Source organism: Bufo gargarizans, chromosome 5 (assembly GCF_014858855.1).
Source record: "Bufo gargarizans isolate SCDJY-AF-19 chromosome 5, ASM1485885v1, whole genome shotgun sequence".
Taxonomy (NCBI): domain Eukaryota; kingdom Metazoa; phylum Chordata; class Amphibia; order Anura; family Bufonidae; genus Bufo; species Bufo gargarizans.
The window spans coordinates 488713358-488733475 of NC_058084.1; the positions used below are offsets into that span (position 1 = coordinate 488713358).

The window sequence follows — 20118 nt, forward strand, 5'->3', positions numbered from 1 at the left end:
TGTTGACTCAGTTTGCAGTCCTCCATACAAGCCTGAGATTGAGTAAATGTACTTATTACTGCTGTGCAATTACAGGGGTTGTCCCACCAAAAAAAAAATATTCTACAGTTTTCAAACCAGCACCTGGATCTGAATACTTTTGTAATTGCACATAATAAAAAATTTTGCATAGCCACTGAGCTAGTCAATAAAATGTATCTGTATAGCGCCACCTGCTGTTTGTTTTTTTCTTATTTCTTTGTCCTGCTCACTGAGATGGTCGCACATGCTCAGTTTCATCCTTCAACTGCCTCCTGAGCTGTGATAGGGAGAGCATGGACACGCCCCCCCGATCTGCAGCAGAAAAGATACTCCCCCTGAGCTGTGATAGGGAGAGCATGGACACGCCCCCTGAACTGCAGCAGAAAGGACACGCCCCCTGAGCTGCCAGCTTGAGATAAATTTAACAGAGCAATGCATGGGGAGATCCCTGGATCCATGTGAGGTACAGAGCTGGTTCTAGCTTTGTTAGAAAGAGATTGTCATGGACTATATGTCATCTGATTTTTTACATTAGTCATGGGGTAACCTCTTAAAATCATAAGGGGTTCAGTTTAAGTTTAATTTCAGTACCAGATATGATCCAGTTATCTCGAGAAACAATGATCCTGCTGTTTCTTGATGGGATAACATCTGGCCGTGTCAAATTGCCGTTATACTTCCAGGTTTAGTGCAAAGCATAACTGTGGCCAGATATAATAACTGCACGGTAATAGCCTCACCTCAATGTCCTCTGCCTGTGGTATGCATATAGATGTACATTTCACAGTACAAACCAGAGGACAGACACAATTTTGCAACACAGCCTTGATTTTTTACTGATGATGCCATAAGGGATAAAAATAAATAACACGTCTGGAAAATATGTGCAAGGGGTTTTATACAGCCCCCTTGGAAGTTCTCCTTTAAAGGGAGTCTTTCACCTAATCTGAGCGTTTTAGACCGCTCAGATCCGGTTATAGACTCTTTAACCCTCATTACGATCATACCTTTCTCTTATGTGTCCCTCGCCCAGATAATGAAAATAACACTTTTTAAACTTATGCAAATTACCTTCTGAAGGTGCCCAGGGGCGGCGTTACTGGGCGATGTGCCCAGAAAAACACACCTCCAGCCGGCGGACGTTACGAGCGGCACCAGAGGACGGCGGGCTGGGAACTGGCCCGCACCTGCGCACTGCTCTGCCCGTTATGGGCAGATGAACAGCTTTTCATATTGCGCATGCGCCGGCCAACTAAAGACAGCCGGCCGGCGCATGCGCAATATGAAAGGATGTTCCTCTGCCCATAATGGGCAGAGCAGTGCGCAGGTGCGGGCCAGTTCCCATCCCGCCGTCCTCTGGTGCCGCTCGTAACGTCCGCCGGCTGGAGGTGTGTTTTTCTGGGCACATCGCCCAGTAACGCCGCCCCTGGGCACCTTCAGAAGGTAATTTGCATAAGTTTAAAAAGTGTTATTTTCATTATCTGGGCGAGGGACACATAAGAGAAAGGTATGATCGTAATGAGGGTTAAAGAGTCTATAACCTGATCTGAGCGGTCTAAAACGCTCAGATTAGGTGAAAGACTCCCTTTAAAGGGGTTCACCCCATAATGGAGCTCTGCTGCAGTTCCCAGAGGTGTGACCCCTACCAATCACAATGTTTTGGCTTATCCTAGCGAATAGGAATATCACTTTAACCCCTTAAGGACTGGGCTCATTTTCACCTTAAGAAACAGGCAATTTTTTCCAAATCTGACCAATTTCACTTTATGTGTGAATAACTTTCAAACACTTTTACTTATCCAGGCCTTTCTGAGACTGTTTTTTCGTCACATATTATACTTCACGACACTGGTAAAATGGAGTCAAAAAAAATCATTTTTATTTATAAAAAAATACCAAATTTACCAAAAATTTTGAAACATTTGCATATTTCCAAGTTTTAATTTCTCTACTTCTATGATGTATAGTAATACCTCCAAAAATTTTTATTAATTTACATTCCACATGTCTACTTCATGTTTGGATCATTTTGGGAATGCCATTTTATTTTTTGGGGATGTTATAAGGCTTAGAAGTTTAAAAGCAAATCTTGAAATTTTTCAGAACTCACTTTTTAAGGACCAGTTCAGGTCTGAAGTCACTTCGTGAGGCTTACATAATAGAAACCACCCAAAAATGACCCCATTTTGGAAACTACACCCCTCAAGGTATTCAAAACTGATTTTACAAACTTTGTTAACCCTTCAGGTGTTCCACAAGTTATTGACAAATGGAGATGAAATTTCAGAATTAAAATTTTTGGGCAAATTTTCCATTTTAAATCAATTTTTTTCAGTAACAAAGCAAGGGTTAACAGCCAATCAAAACTCTATATTTATTGCCCTGATTCTGTAGTTTATAGAAACACCCCATATGTGGTCGTAAACTGCTGTACGGGCACACAGTAGGGCGCAGAAGTAAAGGAACACCATATGGTTTCTGGAAGGCAGATTTAGCTGGACTGGTTTATTTACACCATGTCCCATTTGAAGCCCCCCTGATGCACCCCTAGATTAGAAACTCAAAAAAGTGACCCCATTTTGGAAACTACGGGATAAGGTGGCAGTTTTGTTGGGACTATTTTTAGGGTACATATGATTTTTGGTTGCTCTATAATATTACATTTTTGTGAGGCAAGGTTACCAAAAAAAAAAAAAAAAAAAAATCTGAAATTTCATCTCCATTTGCCAATAACTCTTGTGGAACACCTAAAAGGTTAACAAGGTTTGGGTTCACTTTTATGGAGTTTCTACTCTAGGGGTGCGTCAGGGAGGCTTCAAATGGGACATGGTGTAAATAAACCAGTCCAGCAAAATCTGCCTTCCAGAAACCATATGGTGTTCCTCAGGTGGGCTCAGGTGGACTTATCTTGTGGGCCGATAAACTAGTACGAGCCCCAGGGCTGCTCATACTAGTGTGGCCACAGGGTCCCTGGCATGGGGGTCCCCTGGCTCCGCCTGGCGGCGTCTCCGCCGCCTTGGGGGCTCATCATCATCACTAGATGATGAGGAGGACGCGGATGACAAGAGGAAAGTGGGGTCATCCTCGTCCTCACTGGGGCTCTGAGTCGGAGGAGAGCAGGGCATATGCCTCCTTGGCCGAGAACGTCCGGCGGGCCATAGGGGAGTGTGTGTAAAACTTTATTTAGTGTGTGTGTGTGTGTGTGTGTGTGTGTGTGTGTGTGTGTGTGTGACTGTGTGTGTGTGTGGAAGGGGGGGGGGGGGGAACGGGTGTTCACGTTCACTTATACCCTACCCTAACCCACCCTAAACCTAACAGGGAATTTTTTTTTGACTAAATAAAAAAAAAATGAAAGCCCCAAAAAAATGGAAAAAAAAAATAAAAACGATTCAAACTCGCTGATCAGCAGTCCGAAGCTGATCAGCGGTGGGATGGGCGATGCGCTAACAGTGGCCGGACACTAAGAGTGCCGGCCACAGTCAGCGCACGCACAAAAAAAGCTGCAGCACCCCCCTGGGGGGGGTCTAGGGTCGCACAGCTGACTATCCCTCAGTCTCCCTGCCGAATCTAAACTTTCCCTAAACCTGTCCCTAATAACTTTTGAGTGCCAGATGGCACTATGGTGGCTCACGTGGGGGTGCTGGGTTCAGAGGTGGATGGACGGGCTCCTCTCTCCTGGCTCCACGGAAGCAGTGTGGAGGAGGAGAGCAGAGCTGTCCAGCCAATAGGATGCGATCCTGAGAGGTGATGTCACTGCCACCTCTCAGGATCTAAGGATGGTGATTGGTGGTGTATTATCACACCACCGATCACCATCCTATTCCGGGTTATCGGTTCACTGGAGACCGGAATGACGAGGAAACGCAGCAAACCGCAGGTCTGAATTGACCTGCGGTTTGCTGTGATCGCTGATACGGGGGGGGGGGTCACAGGACCCCCCTCGGCATTGTCACAGAGTGCCTGCTGAATGATTTCAGCAGGCACTCTGTTTCGATCAGAAATACATGTGTCCTTAAGGACTAGGATATCAGGGCGTACCTGTGTCCGTAAGAGGTTAAGGGTCCATTCACACATGCGTGTGTGTTTTTCAGATCCACGGATCCGCAAAACACGGACATCGGCAATGTGCGTTCCGCATTTTGCGGACCGCACATCGCCGGCACTATAATAGAATATGCCTAATCTTGTCTGCAATTGCGGACAAGAATAGGACATGTTTTATTTTTTTGGGGAACAGAATTGCGGACCCGGAAGTGCGGATCCGCATTTCCGGATCCGGGCAGCACATCCTGCGGCCCCATAGAAATGAATGGGTCTGCAATTCCGTTCCGCAAAATGCGGAACAGAATTGCGGACGTGTGAATGGACCCTAAGGGTTAGAACCTATGAGTGCTGTGCAAGGACCCGGCAAACACAATCCAAGTATTCATCTGTAATGTAAGAAATTGATACCAGTGGCTAACTAGAAGATATGCATCGGTCGCAGCCCAAAATCCTGGGGGCCCTGCTGCATCAGGACCTTCAGGGCCCAATACACAAGGTCCTGTCAGTGATCAGTGTTACAAAATTGTGCACGGTGCTGGCTGGTATTGAGACCTGTGTGCGGGACCCAGAAAACAAGAGACGCCTGCAGTGAGGAGAGTAAATGCACGTTTTTTTTTTTTTTATCTAATCAGGAGCGAATTAATTTTGGGTTCTGGTCTGGAGTGTGAATTGGGGCTCATGCACACGACCGTGGTTTGTGTTCAAATCGGGTCGGATGCGGACCCATTCACCTCAATGGGGCGGCAAAAGATTCAGATATTACTCCATGTGCTGTCCGCATCCACACATCCGTAACATTAGAGAACATGTCGTCCGAGTTACGGACAAGGATAGGACTGTTCTATTAAGGGCCGGACGTTCCGTTCCGCAAAACGAGTAATGCACACGGCCAGTATCAGGGTTTTGCGCATCCACAATTTGCAGACAGCCAACGTTCATGTGCAAGAGCCCTTAACCTTGGGACCGGGTCTGGGGTCTTGTGTCCGATTCATTTAAGGGTCTGGAATTTTAGCAACTGTTCGATCACTCACTTTTTTCACGCGCAGTTTGGAAAATTGAAGCAACAAGATAATTGGCTGCTATGAGCATTTGCCACACTTTTCCCCCTTTTGAACAGTGTTGAGCGAACTTGCGATTTGCAAGTTTGGGTTATCTAAGAATTCCATACTGGACTCAGTTACCACGGACTATAATAACGGAATTGTATGACCGCATGCACCACGGAGGCCTATAAGAGGCATTCCATAATGCCTTCCATCATAATAGAGGTCTATGGCCAGAGTAGACTTCTGTTATGACGGAATATATATATATATTTGGAATACCTATTACAGGCTTCCGTGGTGCATGCGGTTATACAATTCCGTTATGGTCCGTGGTAGCGGAATTCATAACGGGACTCTTAAATAATCCGAACGCCGAACTTGCAAATCGCAAGTTCGCTTAACACTACTTTTGAACAATTCCTCTAAGGATGTATTGCCTGTTTGGACAGGAGCATTAGATCAGCTAATGTGACGCGATGTTCAGATTTTTTCAATACAGACTTCATATGGCAAAGGCTAAAATCTAACGCAAATCCATGGCCTTTAATTAGAAACTTTGCCGCATGCCCTAAAATGTAAACCCTGTGTACTAGAACTCCATTGTATTTTTTTAGGCATATTTTACAAAGCATTTGGACAGTCTTCAGACCATTTCACCCAAGTTTCATCCCAAATCTATCAGCACTCAATACCCCTTAAGGAGAAAGTGAAAAAAGAATTTTAGCAATGTATTAAAAAAGGAAAAACGTAAATTTTGCATGGACATAAGTATTTAGACCCTTTGCTAAGACACTTGAAATTTTGCTCTGAGGGCCATTCATTTCTCTTGATCATCTCTGAGATGTTTCTACATCTTGATTGGAGTCACCGATTGTAAATTCAATTGGCTGGACATGATTTGGAAAGAATCAGCCCCGTCTATATAAGACAGGTGACCAGGAGCCCAATGGTCACTCTGGCTGAGCTCCAGAGATCCTGTGTGCAGATGGGAGAAACTTTCAGAAGGTCAACCATCATTGCAGCACTCCACCAATCTGGGCTTTATGGCAGAGTGGCCAGAAAGAAGCCTCTCCCAGGGCCCAGAAAGAAGCTTGGCAGGTACAGAGGGCTTCCCTCTAGGGAGACCTGAAAATAGCTGTCCATGACAGTCCTCATCCAACCTGACAGCGCCTGAGAGAATCTGCAGAGAAGAATGGCAGAAAATCATCAAATCTAGGTGTGCAAACCTTGTGGCATCATACCCTATAAGGCTGGAGGCTGGAATCACTGCCAAGTCCTGAGTAAAGGGTCTGAATACTTTTGTCAATGCAAGATTTTAGTTTTTCCTCTTCAATAATTTAGCAATAATTTTGGCCATTCGGTTTTCACTTTCTTATTTTGGGGTACTGAGTGCAGAATGATGGGGGAAAACTGCAATTTACTGTTTTTTAGTACAAGGCCACAACGTGACAAAATGGGGATAAAGTGAAAGGGTCTGAAGACTTTCCAAACGTACTGTAGGTGCAGAATCTGCACATCAAATTCCAAACCACCACGTCTAAAAATGACCTTATTGTACTTAATGTAAACGAGTGCAAATTACGAACTCACATTGAGGACGACTTTCTCCTCTTCGTCCAGACACGACCGGTATAAGGTGCTCAGAAGCAGCTCCATGTGCTGAGTAGTATGGTCTTCTGCATGAAGCAACAAGACCACGAGGAGCTGCGCAGCTTTAACCCGGGTACCCGCTACCCAGTCGGTTATGTCGCGGCTAACAGCAGGGAGAATTTTCGAGAGATTTCTGAATATTAGCTCGCGACATCCCAAGCAAGGTCTCTGCACTGAAACGGAAATATATCTGTTATGAAACGTATGGAACCGGTGTCTAAAATTCTGTAAGATTCCTTTTATCAGACATTAACATGACTAACTGCACGGTGAAATGGGGCCACATGATACCACACAATGGGGGGTAATTTATCATGAGGGGAATATTCAAAATCAATTTTGGGGTTGGCGTACTTTATGCCACATTTATCAAATTCACATGTTGTTTGATAAATTTGTCTTACCCTTAAACCTAACACTTCTAGAAAAGCTCCTCCAGTTCTCCCGCTCCTCCTGGAGTAAAATGCAGCAGTTTGTTTATCTGATCGGTGGGGGCCGGACACCCGGGACCCCCGCCGATCAGCTGTTTGAGAAGGCAGTGGCGCTGCAGGAGCGCAGCGGCCTTCTCACTGTTTACCGCTGGCCCAGTGACGTCACGACTAGTATCAACTGGCCTGGGCGGGGCTAAGATCTGTTCACTTGAATGGAGCTTAGCCCCACCCAGGCCATTGATACTAGTCGTGACGTCACTGGGCCAGCGGTAAACAGTGAGAAGGCCGCAGCGCCGCTGCCTTCTTAAACAGCTGATCGGCGGGGTTCCCGGGTGTCGGACCCCCGCCGATCAGATGCTGATGATCTATCCAGAGGATAAACAAACTGCAGAACCCCTTTAAAGTCTCAGTGATAAAACTGGAGTGAAACTTATTTACAAAGCTAACCACGCCCAATTACCCCCATATTTCAAAATGGTATTGAGTGATGTAAAAATGCAAAAAGTCGCAAAATTTTTGCGCAAGTGAGCCCAAAAAGTCGCAAAAGCCCCATTTTGCAACTTTTTAAAGCCAAAATACTGTGGTGAATGGCGTGATATATCAGGGCCAATGAGCATAAATAATACGAGGTGCTGAACAATGCCCAATACAGTATAACAATAGCTCTGTGGAAGATAAAGGAGTCTCCTAATTGTTCTCTTTGGCTGAATTCACATTGCATTTGCAGTAACCGATATGGTAAATATATATATATTATATATATATATATATATATATATATATATATAAATAAAATGGCTGCAGACTGCAAAGTCACCACCAGGTTTTAGTGTAACGTGATCATCTTACTAGTTGGCGAGTACATCCTTTTGCACAAACATCTGCGGGATTGAGAAATCCTTATAGTATCTGTAAGCTGCTGTAGTCTCCACGCATCAATGCATTGTGTGTGGATAAGAGCTCAAGCACACAAACTTATTTTGTTTCCGTGACCATTCCGTTGTTTTTGCGGATATTCATTTCATTGGGTCCGCAAAAAAATGTGGACAGCACTCCGTGTGCTGTCCGCATCCGTATGGCCGTTCAGTAGCCCCGCAAATAAGATAAAACATGTCCTTTTCTTATCCATTTTGCAGGCAAAAATAGGCATTGTTACAATGGATTCGGAAAAAAAAAAAAAAAAAAAAAAAAAGCAACACGGACGCAATCCATATTTTTTGCGGACTGCAAAATACATACAGTCGCGTGCCTGAGCCCTAAATGGTAAATGATACCTTGTTCTATAGTCCAGGACTTTTATACGATGGTTTATCTTTCGATAGGCCATTTACTTCAGATCTGTGGATCACCCATCACCACCATGATCAGCCGATTGAAGCTGGCGAAGGGCATGTCCCATTGTTGTTTGCCGAGCACAGCGCCACATTCTTTTAAGGCCTCTTTTACACGACCGTATGGCTTTTTCAGTGTTTTGTGGTCCGTTTTTCACGGATCCGTTTTTTGTTTCCATTTCTGTCCCGTTTTTCCGTATGCCATATACAGTATACTGTAATTACATAGAAAAAATTGGGCTGGGCATAGAATTTTCAATAGATGGTTCCGCAGAAACAGAATGGATACGGAAGACATACGGATGCATTTCCGTATGTGTTCTGTTTTTTTTGCGGACCCATTGACTTGAATGGAGCCAAGCACCGTGATTTGCGGACAATAATAGGACATGTTCTATCTTTTCACGGTACCAAAATACGGAAATATGGAAACAGAATGCACATGGAGACACTTCATTTTTTTTTGCTGAACCATTGAAAGGAATGGTTCAGTATATGTACACAAAAATACTGAACTCAAAAAACGGCCAGTATACTGAACGCAAAATACTGTCGTGTGCATGAGCCCTAAAGAGGACCTGTCACTACTCCTGACTTGCCTGTTTTAATAGCCTCATGCATTCCCCACGTACTAACAAATCTATTCTTATGGCTCTATGTTGTGCCAGTCCTTTATTATTTCTACTAGAAGTTATGCGTGGATTGCTAGCAGTCTGCGGTAAGGGTACAGAATGGTGGTAACAAGCTGGGGGGTGTACCTGCACAGTCTGACAATGGCAGCACTGATTGGATATAGTGAGTCTGTGCAGGTACACCCCCCCCCCCTAAACTGGTTACCTCCCCTCTGTACCCTTACTGCAGACTGCTAGCAATTCATTCATAACTTCCAGTAGAAATAATAAAGGAATGGCAGAAAATAGAGACATAAGGATAGATGCTCCAGAATTGTTATTACATGGGGAATGGATCTCGGGAGTGGTGAAAGGTCCTCTAAGTGGCTGTGGCTGGTACTGCAGCTCAGTCCTATCCTCCAATACCAGGCACAACCACTAACCAATGTACAGCGATGTGCCTGGCAAACAATGAAGGATGGGTGTCACCTACAGCCCCATCAAGCAGCAGATATTAAAGCCTAATAAGAGTGATTTATTCTTCTCTTACCTTCAGGCGGATAAAAGGCAGGACACGCTGTGCTGAAGTCCATCTTATCTTTCAGATCATCTTCATTTTCAGTTTCCCACTGTAAACCAATTTTCTGCCAATAATCCAGGGCAGTTTGTCTGAATTTATAGAAAATGGAACCAGTGAATACAGGTATTCTTGGTAAATGTATCACAATGAACGAGAATGTTCGGTAGGGTTTAGAAAACTCCACAAAGCGGGGGAAAAAAATTAGCACAGATGTAAGAACATATAGTGGATTGTAAAGCGATTGTGGAAATCTCTTTTTCTCATTAATGTGCTGATTGCAGGGTCTCCAGTCATCAATATCAGATCGGCGGGGGTCCGACACACGGCCGATCAGCTGTTTGAAGAGAAGGCGCGCGCCGTGCCAGCGCTGCCTCCTCTTCATTGTTTACCTGCTCGCCGTTGCATCTGTAGCACTGAGCGGGTGTAATTACACCCAAGCCGTCCCATTCATTTCAATGGGATGGATTGCTCCTATAGAAATAAGCCGTCCCATTCAAATGAATGGAACGGATTGGGGGAAATTACACCCGCTCTCCGCTGCAGATGCGACGGCGAGCAGGTAAACAATGAAGAGATGGCAGCGCTGGCACGGCACCTTCTCTTCAAAGAGCTGATCGGCAGTGCAAGACCCCCGCCAATCTGATATTGATGGTTATAACAGGCTTTGTTCAGCTGTAGAACAAAAAATGGCGCACCATAGGGTAATAACGTCTGATAAGCAAAAAGGAATAGTATCTCCAAAAATGGAGTCTCACCTTGTAAAGTTGTGCTAGACGTAGGCACAACTCTAGTGTAGGCACATGCGGGGTTAACGAGAGCCCCTTATAACGGTTGGTATGCAGCCCGGGATGCAAGTACTTCTGGTCAGGGATGCCTGGAATCCCTCAGAAAGCCGGTAGATCAGCAAGGAAAGGAGCGTCCCACGGCGCAAAAACTACCGGGTGGGACAATCCTTTCCTTGCTAATCTAATATTGACGACCTATCCTGAGGATGGTAATCATTAAAAATACCTTGGACAACCCTTTTACAGCTGTAGTGGAAGTAGGGTGTACGTGCTGAAATCTCCCAGCAGCGACACATTAAAAAAAAGGAGAGAAACTTTGAAATTGGAACATTTAGTAACTCACTTGATGTCAGGAATCTCATCTGTGCCGCTGCTCAGCAGAAGAGGTATTAGTTTATGGAAATAGGAATATCTGTCCCTCAGCTCCAAAAGCCAGTTCCCCACTACAATGGTAACTGCAAGACGAACCTGCAAAATAAGGCAGAAGACACCTCCGCTCCATAAAATGCCTAAAACTCAGGAAATTGGAATTGTCTAGAACGAGCAACGCACAGAAACAGAAGAAGCTGCTGTGACTATTAAAACCGCCCCCCCCCCCCCCCCCCCCCCCCTCCCGGTACCGGGGTCTCACGCATCAATCAGTGGTATGGGACCAGCAAAGATGCCGGACATCAGGACCTGAGTGAAGGCCAGCTCCCTGAAGAGAAGCCAGGGGATGACACGTGGAGGGAATGAGCTGCCAAAATGCGTTGTGATGGAACCTGATGCTGGGAGATACAAGAAAGGGTCGCCAATTCGGTGCCATGTCTACTCCGCCTGGTCATTGGTTTTATCCTGCTCTGCATCATCATCATCTCCGTGCAGCACCAGGACAACATCCTCCTGCATTATGACCCCCAGACTGAAGAGCATGACCACCACCAGCTGCCCGGACACATCATGGACTTCAATGGATGTTGCCGACACCCAGGTTTTATGGGCTTCTGTACCCCCCTGTATATCCTACCCCTATAGACACATCTGATTTTGGGGGGTCTGCTCTGAGGTCCGATTAATATTTGAGTCTGGAATAATTTAGAATTTATTTAGGGTCCAGGGTCTGAATTAATTTGGGAGTCCATGGCCACCCCATGCGTCTGCTCTTGGGAGGAGGAATGGGTTGGGCATTTCCAGTCGGATCCTATTGTCACGCCCCATCCCTCCCCCTCTCTGTCTTGTTTAGGCTACTTTCACACTCGCGTTTGGTGCGGATCCGTCATGGATCTGCACAGACGGAGCCGTTCAGATAATACAATCGTCTGCATCCGTTTGTATTATCTTTAACATAGCCAAAACGGATCAGTCTTGAACACTATTGAAAGTCAATGGAGGACGGATCCGTTTTTTATTGTGCCAGATTTCTTCATAGAAAACTGATCCATCCTCCATTGACTTACATTGTGTGTCAGGACGGATCCATTTGGCTCAGTTTCGTCAGACGGACACCAAAACACTGTGTAGCGTTTTGGTGTCCGCCTCCAAAAGCGGAAAGGAGACGGAACAGAGGCAAACTGATGCATTCTGAGCGGATCCTTTTCCATTCAGAATGCATTAGGGCAAAACTGATCCGTTTTGGACCGCGTGCGAGAGCCCTGAACGGATCTCACAAACGGAAAGCCAAAACACCAGTGTGAAAGTAGCCTAACATTGCGTTTTCTGAATACAGGAAAATCTATGAAATGTCCCTTTAACATCTCGGATACTGGATGTGACAGTCTTTGTTTTCTTCCAGAAAGGAGCGTCGGTAATGGAGAGCGATTGCCCCCAATTAGCAGTGTACGCTTCTAGGACTAAATAACAGCTTGTTTTGATTGAAGAACTTAATGATGAAATTGTTGGATGGGAGTGAAAGGTAACTGCTGGCATCTAAGACGCGCTATGCCAACCATCCTGCTGAAGAGCTTCCTCTTTGGCAAGCACCGCTTCAGCCTACTCGCTCCGGGCGGACCAATCTACCGATTGGGAAATCTCTGACAACAGACCCGTCGTAACCCTTACAAGATGTGTGGGGAAGGAACGAGGAGCATGGCTGTACAATCGCTGGGAGTTTATTTTTAATTAAAAAACAAAAAACGGAAACTGGAAAACCCAGATCTGAAAGAGCTGCGCTTCAGCTTTCTCAAAGCGACCCTCTGGTTCAAGAAAAACAAAGTCACATTAACTGGGGAACAAACTAAAAACTTACCTGGTGACCTCCTTTTCAGCTGCTTATCTGCAAAGTCCCGGGCTCTTCTTCTGCCATCCAAGATGGCCGCAACGCTTCTCAGACTACCTGGTCCAGGACACTTCCTGCTTCTCCAGCCCTGCTCCCGGATTGGACAGCACGGCTCACATGAGCAATGCTGGCCAATCCGAGGGCAGCAGGTGGTGTCTGGACTACCAAATGCACAAAGTCTGAGAAGCGGTGCAGCCATTCTGCATGACAGAATAGAAGCCCAGGAATTGGGGGATTTACAGATGAAAAGGAGGGCACCAGGTAAGCGTTCTGTTCAACTCCCATTTAATGTGAGTTTCTTTCATTGAACCAAGAGACCAACATGTCACATGGCTGTGGTGACGGGTCTGTCCTTTGGTTACTGGGCACCAAAAAAAGACTTGGTAAATTACCTAGTATTGCCTTGCGGCACAGCTGGTGTACAGTGAACCCATTTTGTCTGGTTGTTGCAGCATGTACCTACAGCAAGACGTGGTTAAAAATAAAATAAAGCCACTCTGGTGGTCCCCACCGGTCCTGCAGTGATTACGTTGCGCACGTTATTCACATGACAAGCCTTGGCAGTCATGTGCTGTACATGCAAGCATCACCACTGAGACCAGCGATTGGCTGCAGCGGTCGTGTGAATGATGTACATGACATCAATGCTGCAGGATTGGAGGGTCCCCTGGAGCAGCAGGGAATTTAATGAAATTATTTTTTTTTCTTGTACATCATTTCCTCCTTGTAGACAATTTTCTTAAAGGGGTTTTCAGGACCCCTGTCGATCAGCTGTTTCAAATGGCACCAGCGCAACGGCCTTCTCCAGCTTTTCCCATGCCATATGATATCACGTTTATCGGTCACATGACCTAGGTGCAGCGGCCTTCCGCAAAAAGATAGGACCTGTTCTATCTTTTTGCGGAACGGAAGTACGGGACGCAACCCCACAGAAGCACTCCGTAGTGCTTCCGAGGGGTCCCGTTCCATGTGGCCGTTCCGCAATTCCGGATTTGCAGACCCATTGAAGTGAATGGGTCCGCATCCGTGATGCGGAATGCACACGGAACTGTGGCCGTGTATTGCGGGCCGCAATACGGCCACGGATCACACATGTTCGTGTGAACTAGGCCTAAGACAAACATACTGATTGTGGAGCTTTTCTCATCTGGAGTAGTAAGAATATGAACTTTGAGGCCTCTTTCACATGACCGTATGGCTTTTTCAGTGTTTTGCGGTCCGTCTCTTACGGATCCATTGTTCCATTTCGTGTTTCTGTTGTGCTTTCCGTTTCTGTTCCGTTTTTCTGTATGGCATATACAGTAATTGCATAGAAAAAAATTGGGCTGGGCATAACATTTTCAATAGATGGCTCCGCAAAAACGGAACAGATACGGAAGACATACGGATGCATTTTCGTCTGTGTTCTTTTTTTTTTGCGGACCCATTGACTTGAATGGAGCCACAGAACGTGATTTGCGGGCAATAATAGGACATGTTCTATTTTTCAACGGAACAGAAAAACGGAAACGGAATGCATACCGAGTACATTCATTTTTTTTTTTTTGCGGAACCATTGAAATGAATGGTTCCGTATACGAAACGCAAAAAACGGACCGTACAAAGAGGCCTTAGGGTCCATTCACACGTCCGCAGTGTATTGCGGATCTGCAATACACCCAGCCAGCACCCCCCACCCACTGCTGACAGTCTCTGGATTACTCACCTGAGGTGCGTCATCGAATAGTCTCTGGGCTAGATGAGAGAGGACATCATCCACAGACTTGCCATTGCCGTACTGTATAACAGCGCCCGTTGTCTGGATGACGGCTGCACGCACTTTAGAGTGCTGGTGAGATATCGTCTGCATCAGTGGTTTAATGAGAGATTCAGACTGTATGTGAAAATGTCCTGAAAAATACAAAAAAAAATACATAATATTGTCGATTAAAAAAAAAAAATAACATTACTCCAAAGCATCCAAAGTAAAATAAAAAAAAGAAGCAACTTTGCAAATAGCCTTGAATACAAATCTCTCACCCTTGTGTCTACAGCCCCTGCGCATACCTGTCTTGTTACCATGGAAACAGATAACAAACATACCCTGTGCAGTTACACGGTCTTTCATCTGTTCCATACTTCTTAGGTCAGCAGGAATTAGAGAACAGAAGAGGATGGCCGCCGGACCAGACTACATGGCGTTAGGCTACTTTCACACTGGCGTTTTGGTTTCCGCCTAAGTCTACGTGACTAGCCCCGTCAGTCAAAGAAGGGGAGCGTGGCATGTAAGGGGTGAGAGGCGCTGGGATAATTTATATAGGATTAAAAAGCCATCTTCTCTGCAATAAGTCGAAGGAGGGACACTGGGGGGGGGGGGAGGGGGGGGGGGGGCAGGAACATTAGAGTCCGCTGGCAATGAGCTGGTTTTAATAGAATGGATTCGATAACAGATTCCCTTTAAGGAAGGAGGCGTTCCTTCTCGACAATCGCCTGCTCGTTAATAGAGGAGACCACTGCTATCACAAGCAGCGATCTCCTCCACAGTATGGGGAGGAGTGATCACTAATGCAATCGCTCGTCCCCATACTGACTAGTCTGCTGACAGCAGATCGTGATTAGGCAGCACAATCTCCCGCCAGCAATCGGCGGCACTATTACAGTGGCTACAGAGTTCCTATGAACGCTTGTCAGTGATGATCTGAATGTGATACCAGCAGAAAGGGGTTTTCTGAGGTTTAAATACTGATGACCTCTCCTCTGGACTGATCGGTGAGGGTCCTACATCCGGGAACCCCGCCGATCACCTGTCCGAGAAGGCAGCCGCTCTCGCAGTACCGCTGCCGACTTCTCGCAGATTTTCCTAGGCCAAGTGACGACGTGTTCATCGGTCAGGTGATCTAGGAGCACCTCGGCCCCATGGAAGTGAATGAGGCTGAGCTGCGATACCAAGCACGGCCACTATACAATGTACGGCGCTGCGCTCGGTGAGCTGCAAGCCGTGACATCAAATAGGAAAAGATGAAGAAGGCCGTGGCGCTACTGCGAGCAGCTGATCGTGTCGGGTCTCCGCTGATCAGATACTGATGACCTATCCAGTAGCCATCTTTCTCTAGTCCTGGACAACAACTTTTAAAATTCCTGCCGAGAAGGATCGGCGCTGGAGTCCCTGAGCTGCCACTACTGCAGGGCACACGTCAGTGGTCTCCGCGTCTTGTCAGACTTCAAGAAAATGGCTGGGCAATAAAAGTAGGCGACCTGGCGCTGTAATCAGGGTATCCGTCAGAAGTGTGCGCTGCCCTCAGACAGGACCCCACACCTGGTGACACATGCCATTTCCAACTCTAGTCACGTACCCGTTTACACAGTCTGAGCGGGGTTTCCACAGGGTGGGCACAACCTTGCTGACCTGCAGTCACCAATGGCTTCCATGGAAACCCATGACGGGGATCACATGACCAATGGCCATGTTTGTTCTACTCAGATAGTCCATGCATGCACTGTACAGTTCACATCCATACAATGCAAAGACGGCCTCCTGAGTGGCACTAAAGGGGCTTTCATATCGATGGCATATCTTCAGGATAGGTCATCAATAGAAGAGAGGTGAGGGTCTGACGCCCCCACCGATCAGCTGTTTGAAGAAGCTGCAGCGCTCACTGGAGCTCTGGTGAGTGCCGCCACCTCCTTGGTAGTGGCTGTGTTTGGTATTGCAGCTCAGTCCCATTCATGTGAATAGGACTGAGCCGCGCCTCGGCCACGTGAGCGTTGAACGTTACGTCACATGGCCGAGGAAGAGGTCTCTTTTAACGGGTCCCGGGAGTCAGAGCCCCCACCCCACCCAGGGATCTCCTACTGATTACTGACCCTTGAGGATAGGCCATCAATATGAAATTCTTGGAAAAGCCCTTTAAAGGATTTACGCCACTAATAAAACATATCCGCTATCCACAGAACAGGGGATGAGTCCTTGATTGCTGGGACCCCCAGTGATCACGAGAAAAGGGGCGCGCAAGTGCTGCCCCAGGAGACCGCCGCGGTGTGGTGTATGCACAGTACTCAGCATAGAAGTCAATGGAGCGGTGGACAGACACGAGCACCGTCGCTACATTCTCATAGGGCGGTTCATCAGCAGTTGTGGAACCCTGTCCTCGCGATCAATGAGGATCCCACCACCGATCAAACCCTTATCCCCTGGGCCGTGGATAGGGGCCACGTGTTAGCGGCACAGACGCCTTAGGCCCAGGTATCGTTCTGGTTTCCATCTCCTTCTATGTATAATGTCCTCATGGGCTGGGGGGGGTAATGATACGTACGTGCCCCCCTCCTGGCATTACCTGGGATGCCCCTGGCATAGTTGGCAGCACACTTGCAGCTTTCCTTCTTGACATCAGGGAAGGGATCCAGTATGGTCCTGTGCAGGATCCTGACCATGTCGTCCAGGTAGGGGCCCAGCTTCCTGCCGCACACCTCCACCAGGAGGCTCAGCAGCTGGGTGAGGGCCAGCCTCAGCTCCTCGGAGGGCTCCACCACCTCAGGGCTCCCCAGGCGCTGGGCGAGGGCTGGCACCAGGTAGGGCAGCGCTTCCTCGGGTCTGGGGACGTTGGTGACACAGTGGGTGAGGACCTGAATGGCTATCTCCCTGCACTTCTCCATAGGGTCTGACAGGCACCGGAGCAGCGGCTTCAGCAGCTCCCCGAAGACTTCCTGCAGGGCCCCGCTGGACAGGCGCTTGTCCTCGGCCTCCCTCTGTATGGAGGTCAGGGCCCTCCTCCTGGTGCTCTTATTGTCGTCGTTCAGGCAGTTGAGGTGCCGGGCCAGGGCCTGGGACACTTCACAAGCCGCACGTTGCTCTCCGTCCGCCGCCATGATGGTAACCCCTGGTAACCCAAGCGCTTCCTCGCGCAACGGGCGCATTCAAATGGGCGAAACTTTATCAACAACGGACACGAGGCGAACAGTGCGGAAGAGCGTGTGTTGCAGTTGCTAGGCAACCCATGCCAAGCCCGTAGACCTCTTGTATAACAGTCCATAGCAACCAACCACCATTTCTGCACTGAAAATTGAAAGCTGGAAACAATTGGTTGCTATGGGTCCTGGTCAGTGTGGTAGTCCCTGGCAACGTCTAACTAAATTTGGCCTCATGCACACAACAGTATTTTTGGTCCGCAAACGCTTCCTCCGGATCCACAAAACGCTGTGTGCATCCCGCCATTTTGTTTTTCTCTTCAGTAGAAATGTTCTATCCTTGTCCGCAAAACAAGAGAAGAAAAGGACATGTTCTATATTTTTTGCATGGCCGCGGAACGGATGTGGAGAGCACACGGTGCGCCGTCCGCATCTTTTGCAGTCCCATTGAAATGAATGGGTCCGCATCCGACCCGCAAATGTGTGTATGAGGCCTAAATAGGACTGAGAAAAATACGGATTGCACAGATTCATATTTTGTGGAACTGCCCAGATACAGTCGTGGGCAGGAGACCTAAGGCCTCATCCACAGGTCTGTATCTGTGGTATCTCCATGACACTGTCTGTGATAATAGTGACATTCATGTGGTCCAAGAGTCATCCTTATTCCATCACCTGGCGCATGCGCACTGCTGGGCGAAATGCCGATGCCCGCAGTGGTCATCACAGTGAACATGCCCTGTGGTGAACTGCACACGCACAGGATCTCGGCCACTCAACAGGATGACGCAGGGGCCACAGGGCGGGCCACATGAGGGGGCAGAGCGGCCTGGGCACTTGCGAGCCTTCATTTGCATATAATTAAAACAATTTTTGCTGCTTCTGAACATCGGATGAAAAGAACAAAGGTACCATTTAAATCATGTTTATTTGCGCTACAGCGCTATGTAAGCGGCGTAGAAGGTGACATTTTGGTGACAGACTCCCTTTAATAATCTTTATTTCTATAGCGTCAACATATTCCGCAGCGCTTTACAATCAGAGGGTTCATGTACAATAACATAGCAAGAAATAAAACAAGAGGCATGAGGATTCTGCTCGCAAGAGCTTACAATCTAGGAGGAGATGGGGCCAATCTGCGAGAAGATGCTGTAGGAATGCTTGTTATACAGCAGTGATAATAGTGACAGCAGTGGTGACAGCAGTGATAACAGTGACAGCAGTGATAATAGTGACAGCCCTGGTGACAGCAGTGATAATAGTGACAGCACTGGTGACAGCAGTGATAATAGTGACAGCAGTGATAATAGTGACAGCACTGGTGACAGCAGTGACAATAGTGACAGCACTGGTGACAGCAGTGATAACAGTGACAGCAGTGATAATAGTGACAGCCCTGGTGACAGCAGTGATAATAGTGACAGCAGTGATAATAGTGACAGCACTGGTGACAGCAGTGATAATAGTGACAGCACTGGTGACAGCAGTGATAATAGTGACAGCAGTAATAATAGTGACAGCCCTGGTGACAGCAGTGATAATAGTGACAGCACTGGTGACAGCAGTGATAATAGTGACAGCAGTGACAATAGTGACAGCAGTAATAATAGAAGACCGCCACTCGCAGAAGTAGATGCAATGTTTCTTTTTTATTGCCACCAAGTAGGTGACGCGGTTCGACTCTGTAATCGAGTCTTTGTCAAAGACAGTGTTTGACAAAGACTCAATTACAGAGTTGGAACGCGAGTGACGGTCTTCTCCTTTGTATATTGACGGGACGCCGACCCTAGACACGTGCACCGCGCATGAATAGAGTGGAGTGCCGGCTGTTTCACTTTGTGGTTGTAGCAGTGATAAAAGTGACATCACTGGTGACAGCAGTACTGATCATAGTGACATCAGTAATATTAGTGACATTACTGGTGACAGCAGTGCTAATAATAGTGACAGCAGTAATAATAGTGACAGTCCTGGTGACGTCAGTAGTAATAGTGACAACCCTGGTGACAGCAGTGCTGATAATAGTGACAGCAGTAATAAGTGACAGCCCTGGTAACGTCAGTAGTAATAGTGACAGCCCTGGTGACAGTAGTGCTGATAATAGTGACAGCAGTAGTAATAGTGACAGCCCTGGTGACGTCAGTAGTAATAGTGACAGCCCTGGTGACATCACTGGGGACAGCAGTGCTGATAATAGTGACAGCAGTAATAATAGTGACAGCCCTGGTGACGTCAGTAGTAATAGTGACAGCCCTGGTGACATCACTGGGGACAGCAGTGCTGATAATAGTGACAGCAGTAATAATAGTGACAGCCCTGGTAACGTCAGTAGTAATAGTGACAGCCCTGGTGACAGTAGTGCTGATAATAGTGACAGCAGTAGTAATAGTGACAGCCCTGGTGACGTCAGTAGTAATAGTGACAGCCCTGGTGACATCACTGGGGACAGCAGTGCTGATAACAGCGACAGCCCTAGTGACA

At 47.1% G+C, this 20118-nt stretch overlaps 1 protein-coding gene across 1 annotated transcript in view; it reads right to left on the bottom strand.

Moving 5' to 3' along the window:
• Positions 1–17607, bottom strand: part of DNAAF5 (dynein axonemal assembly factor 5) — a 51833-nt gene extending 34226 nt beyond the window's left edge. The window contains exons 1-5 of the mRNA XM_044293699.1: positions 17067–17607; positions 14459–14643; positions 10843–10967; positions 9685–9803; positions 6702–6934 (exon numbers count right to left, since the gene is read on the bottom strand). Of these exons, the coding sequence (XP_044149634.1) occupies positions 6702–6934; positions 9685–9803; positions 10843–10967; positions 14459–14643; positions 17067–17598 (1194 nt within the window). The 5' untranslated portion in view covers positions 17599–17607. The remainder of the gene's footprint in view (positions 1–6701; positions 6935–9684; positions 9804–10842; positions 10968–14458; positions 14644–17066) is intronic.
• Between the last annotated feature and the right edge of the window lie 2511 nt (positions 17608–20118).